Below are 5,798 nucleotides of genomic sequence, written 5' to 3' on the forward strand. Positions count from 1 at the left end.
ATGACTTTGTTTCTGGGATACTCTGATATGATACATTTTGAAAACAAGTTTTGTAATGGTTAATGGTTTTGGAAATGTTTTAAAAGTTTTAAATTGGCTTGAATTTTTTTGGGTGTTACATTATGTCTTTACGTTGTAACCTACGTTGGATATTAATTATGACATCTTTAGTGTTTTAATATTTTGAAACAACAATTGTTATCTCAAAATTTTTATTTAAACTGAGATTTTCCACAAAAAGACAACATGAATTTTAAAGTGTAAAGAAAAAATAATTATTTGGCTCTGAAAAATAAGAGATGTCTTAATTGGTATCAGAGTATTGGTTAAAACGAACTAGAAATTTTGATAATTTCTAGCCGTAAACTTAAAAGATAAGTGTTAATTGTGAAGTGTCAGTCAGCATATTTTAGGATAAATACATAAATTATATAGATGAACAACATAATTTGATGCCCAAAAAACACATACATATTTTTTTCAAATTCGTTTTACACATGATGGGAGCATGGTAATTTTTTGAATTCAAGATCAATTATCGAATTGATTTTTTGAATCCTGAAGATGTTTTCTGATTTCGGACTAAATTTGTTCAAAAATATATGCAATGTCAATTTTAGGGTCCTTCTATTTCGTTAAATTTCATGTTCGATTACTATTGTCATAACAACTCACCTCATCCCTCCTTATCCCACATAACAACCCACCTCATCCCTCCTTATCCGACATCCACCCCCACCCACATAACATGTATCCCTCCTTATCCCACATAACATGTATGTCCTTGGAGATTCACAAAGGCCCAACTCTGAGGTCAAATTTTTTAGTGTTGCATGTTATATGGTTATTTTTATAATTGAACACAAAGAAGATATTAAATCACATTTAAGTTGATGGGACAACCTTTTTTAAGATCTCCATACCTTGACAAGATGCATAAATATATAAAAATGTCATTACCAAAGTACAATCAACACAATTTCAAGCACATAAACTATGAACATAAAACCCACCTAATCAGCCAAAAGTCCACAATGATATCTCATCATATACCCTACTAAAAAAACCAAATTACCAAATCATCCACAAACATATAATTGTCATCACCAAGTAGCAACGCAACCAAATAAAAAAAAATATGATCTTCAAAGAAAGTAAAATCAAAGTTAGAAGAAACAATACCTACTACACCAATGCAATGCTACTCTCGCCACCTGGCGGCTTGCGAACGCCACCTAGATAGTCTCTAGATTCCGCTTTCCCATCAGCAAAAATATCACTCCCACTCATCTCCCTAAGCTTAGCTGAACTCAATGACTTTTCATTACTTGCAGGAGCTTCATCTCCTTTGAAAATATTGTTTCCAGAAAGTTCTGTAAACTTTTGGGATGGAATCTTCTTTGCTGTTTTCACCACGGAATCTTCAGGGTTTGGGGCAGATTCACCTATGCTTATGGTTTCTCTTAGGGCAAGTGCCCGGGCAGCTAACGGGCGGGGTTGGATTTCAGGTGGTGGTGCAAATATGTTATGGCCACTCAGCTCTTTGTTTTTTGCATCTGAGATTTGTTTTTTCAATCTTGCTTCTGATTCACTGTCTAGTGTTCCTGTTAGTTCACGCTGTTTGGCTTCAGAAAGAGCTTTTTTGGGAGACACTGAATCTTCTTCTCCGAATGATATGTGGCTGATTCCAGCAACTGTTTGCTGTTTAAAAGAAAAAAAGTAAGAATCTGTGATTTTTGAGGGATTGAGAGTGTAAATTTTAAAAAAGTGAAATAGTTTTACCTGATACATTCGTAATCCGGTTTTATTAGTTGGAGTTGGGTTTGATGGATCTGTTTCTTCAATGTTATTCTCTCCACCAGCTGCAAATATGCCACTTCCTGTTATCTCCTTCAGCTTGTATCCTGAAACAGGTTTCCTGTAATGAAAATGAGAAATGGAATTTAGTAAACCTTCAAGACGAAAAAACTTCTGAAATTGACAATGGATAGAAAATATTTGGACAGTGTAATTGTCAAAGATCCTTTCACATCCAATCAATCAATTCATATAAAAGAAGTTAAAAAGGCAAAATCACGAGTTATCTTAGCACTTTAAATTTCAAATCTTGCATTAAATATGGTGTTTGGGTTTCCATTTCGATCTGACATGATATCCAATTATAGAAGCATTACAATTAAAAAATTACAGAGATTCATTGTTGAAAGTTTGAAGGTTTAACAGTGAGACAAATTAAGATCTACTGTGAATTCTTCGGTTGCAGATCTTAATAGGTAGCAAGGGGATTACGAGAATCGGTCATATGGATCATAAGAGATAAATAACCTAATGATTTACAGAAATAAGTATCGTTGGAATCGTTGAGAATTTGTTTGACGAATTTCGATTACTGCAATAAAAATTTATAAATAAACAAGGCTTTTTCAAACAAAAATGATTCGAAACAGGAACAAATAGATCTCGTACCTTTTGTTCAAACTCTCGACTTCTTCATCTGTAACCTGACCCCCAAACACAACCTTACTGATCCCATCTGAAGGCTGTAGTTCATTTAATCAGAATTTTTTTTTCCAAAATAAACTTAGAAAACATATAATCGTGAAACGGAAACATTTTTACAGTAATTTGTGTATACCTGATGAGACCGAGCGGAGGAGCGGGCAGCTGAGGCAGCGGAGCCGGTAGCCGGTGAATCAGCGGCGGGATTTTCCGACCAGGTTAACAGATCTGCCGTTGAAGTGTGAGGTTTTCTCACCGGCGTGTTCCTCTCCATTTCCCTTTGCCTAATTCGAGATTGTTCTACACAGTTCTTCCTGTTTCTCCAACAAATGCACTTCAAAAACACCAAAAAGTGAAAGATCCGATTCTTCAATGCGACGTCGTGGTGCTATATACACAATATGATATATCTATTTGTGTGTGTGTGTGTGTGTTTTGGAACTTGAAAGCTACGATTACAAAGTAGCAGTGGTGGCAAAGTGAGCTGCCCTGTTCTTTAAAACCCGTTCGAGTGGATTCGAAGTCTCTCTCTTTCTCTCTCTAAAACAAACTTTCCATCTCATACCCTATCTCTAATTAAGAAGTCAAAATTGTATCCTTTTGGTCCCTAAAGTTTCCATTATTTTATTTTCGGTACCTGAATATTATTCACACTTATGTAGAAAAGAGAGAATGATATATTTCATATCTAACATTAACAAAGCCTTTTTCTACCAAGTAAGTTTTTAATATGCTATAAAAAATTATCAATTTATTTATGTATTTATAAATCGGTTAAATATTCATTTTATTGCATATATTAGTAAAAATTTGATAACAAACATGGTTTTATAGACTGGTAATAAATTAATAATCACTCCTATATATGAATTGATCAAAACTTATAACTTGAATTCATATTTTGTTAACATTTTTATAAGTGTATGTAATTATTACATAATAAGAGATAAAGGAGTACTTATAAGTTATAACTCGAAACTTTACTTAAAAGAAACAACATAATTCATGTGTGATATCTTATGAAGATTTTGCAAAATATTCGTAGATTGTTGGTTTGTTAACTTAGTGGCTTAATTTATACCATGATTGTGTAGGTTTTTTCTTGAAGTGTATAGAAAATGTGACAAGAAATGAAACTTCGGGGGCATTTATTTAAAGTGTAGAACTTTAAGGGATCATAAATGAAATTACTAAATTATCTAGTTTTGATTCATATATACGAAGAACTAAATTTGAATTTTGTTCCGCCTCTAATGGGGCTTACGGGGGAAGCATGTGCGTCTCATTGGAGTGGCACGTGCCTGTGCCAGATTTGTGTGCCCACCACCAATGTAAAATAAAATATTAATTTTATATTTCTTATAGCGCCCTTAAAGTTAAACTTCTTGAATTAAATCAAAAGAAATCAATGATTTTTTTTTTATATATATTTGTAGTTAATTGTCTTCAAATATTAAGTCGCAAATAAACTTTTAAGGTAATTCAAGATTATATTTTGGCTTACATGTGAGACTTTATTTAGTTTGACAAGAAAAAAATGAGTTTGAAATATAATGAGTCAAAATTTTAAGATTATGCTTTCATGATACTTATGGTTTTTCCGATGAGTGCATGTTCGGTATCATTAACAATGAAGTACTTGTCATTTGTCCGAGTTAAAAGGCTTGAAATTCACCTGAAAAGTTGCATTCTTGTCCGGGTTAAAGGGTTTGAAATTCACCTGAAAAGTTGTATTTTGGGAGGAGATCCCAAGAATACGATATAAATGCCTAAGTGAGTAGGGATTTGAAAAAGAAATTCAATGTATATTGAGAGTGGGAAATTGCGTATTGTATGCATTACATGGAGGTTGGTTAATGAGAGAAACAAGATGGTGGTTGCCAAGCTACGACATGTCTTGTGGTGTCATTAAGACAACTTTTATCACAATATTAGATTGCCCTGGCCGCGCATGGGCATTGTGGTCGTATCAAAGGTCTAAGGTCTGAGGTACCTCGATGTCCATACCATTTTCTTTGTGTGGGCTTTAATGGCGTCTTTTGCGCAATTGAACTCTATGTACTTAAATAACAGGTATGAAAGGGAGGGTATCTCCATTAACCATACACATCTTCTAATTTTGTAACCTGACAAAAAAATCAAACGAAAAAATAAAGCCTAGTCTTATGGTTTTAATTTATTTTTTTAGAATTGAAGATTTGTCATTAAAATAACAAGATGCTAGACTAAAAAAAACATATTACAGAGCAATATAATTTTAATCGAAAAAATACCCAAAATATAAGATCTTTCTAAGCATTGACCCTAAAATGAGGGGGTGTTTGGCTTAGCTTTTCACAGCCAAAAGTTCTTTTTGGAAAAGAAAAAAAGCAAAAGATGTTTGGCAAAACTAGTTTTAAAAGCTACTTTTGGAGTTTTGATACAAGGAAAATGAACTTTTTGAAAAAGTCAGAAAACCTGACTTTTTGTAACTTTTTCAAAAAGGACTTTTGGGCTGTGAAAAGCTAAGCCAAACACCGCCTGAATGCGAAAACAACTAAAGAAATTAGAACAAAAACACACTCCAAGTATACGTCCTTCCATGTAATTATTATTGAGAAATCACAATGTTTGTAGTAACATTTCATGTTCTTTCTTAGATATATATACTTTCATGTTCAAGGATCTAGAATATAAAAATGCCCGGAAACTAATATTGCGCCATGTTAAATCGAACAATAAGATAGAAATTAGAAATAAGGACTTGATTAAGATAAAGTAGTTGTGATTTTGGTTTTAATATAATTTAACTGGTTTTTGGACTAATTGAAGTGTAACTTAATGTCAAAAACTATAGGGATCGATTGCCAAACTAGTAATTTGTTGGTTTCGAAAGTTTGACTAGACTAATACACTAATACACACCTTTACTATACATGGTCTAAAACACAACACGAGGTTATTACCACATGACCTTCTTTACAAATTCTCCCGTTATATTTAATGTTTTAATGATTCCAACGACCCCGCTAAAATTGTACTATTTTCTTGTCTACGACATTTAGAGAATCATACATTATCATTGATGATTGATCTACAACAAAACTTGTAGCAATAATTCAATATAAAACCTACCCAAATTGTCGACGTGGACTCTTGTTATAGACTTATGTCACATTATATGTTGCCAAAAGTTTCAACAAAGACATGTAAGTTAGTTACTTGTCAACATTTGCCACCACTTCAAAATATTTCATTTTCTTTCCTTCGATATTTAAGTGACACTTGGTCAAAAAATGTAAGGACACAATAGTAAAAGG

The 5,798-nt window shown here is 32.9% G+C and overlaps 1 protein-coding gene across 1 annotated transcript; it reads right to left on the reverse strand.

The window, feature by feature from the left end:
• Positions 1-924: 924 nt before the first annotated feature.
• LOC145138231 (uncharacterized) lies at positions 925-3,044 on the reverse strand. Its single transcript, XM_079072346.1, has 4 exons — positions 2,636-3,044; positions 2,467-2,540; positions 1,783-1,918; positions 925-1,701 (listed from the first exon to the last, which is right to left on the reverse strand). Exons 1-4 carry the CDS (start codon positions 2,771-2,773, stop codon positions 1,186-1,188), a joined length of 864 nt encoding a protein of 287 aa, XP_078928472.1. The 5' UTR covers positions 2,774-3,044; the 3' UTR covers positions 925-1,185.
• Positions 3,045-5,798: the final 2,754 nt, after the last annotated feature.

Source organism: Lactuca virosa, chromosome 9, assembly GCF_052849685.1.
Source record: "Lactuca virosa cultivar CGN04683 chromosome 9, Lactuca_virosa_CGN04683_v6, whole genome shotgun sequence".
Taxonomy (NCBI): domain Eukaryota; kingdom Viridiplantae; phylum Streptophyta; class Magnoliopsida; order Asterales; family Asteraceae; genus Lactuca; species Lactuca virosa.

Bases quoted from the DNA above. Each gene is read 5' to 3' on its own strand.
- LOC145138231 (XM_079072346.1), bottom strand. From the start codon at position 2,773: ATGGAGAGGAACACGCCGGTGAGAAAACCTCACACTTCAACGGCAGAT. The intron at 2,541-2,635 runs GTATACACAAAT...AATGAACTACAG, and splicing joins CCTCCGCTCGGTCTCATCAG to CCTTCAGATGGGATCAGTAA. The intron at 1,702-1,782 runs GTAAAACTATTT...TCTTTTAAACAG, and splicing joins CCGGATTACGAATGTATCAG to CAAACAGTTGCTGGAATCAG.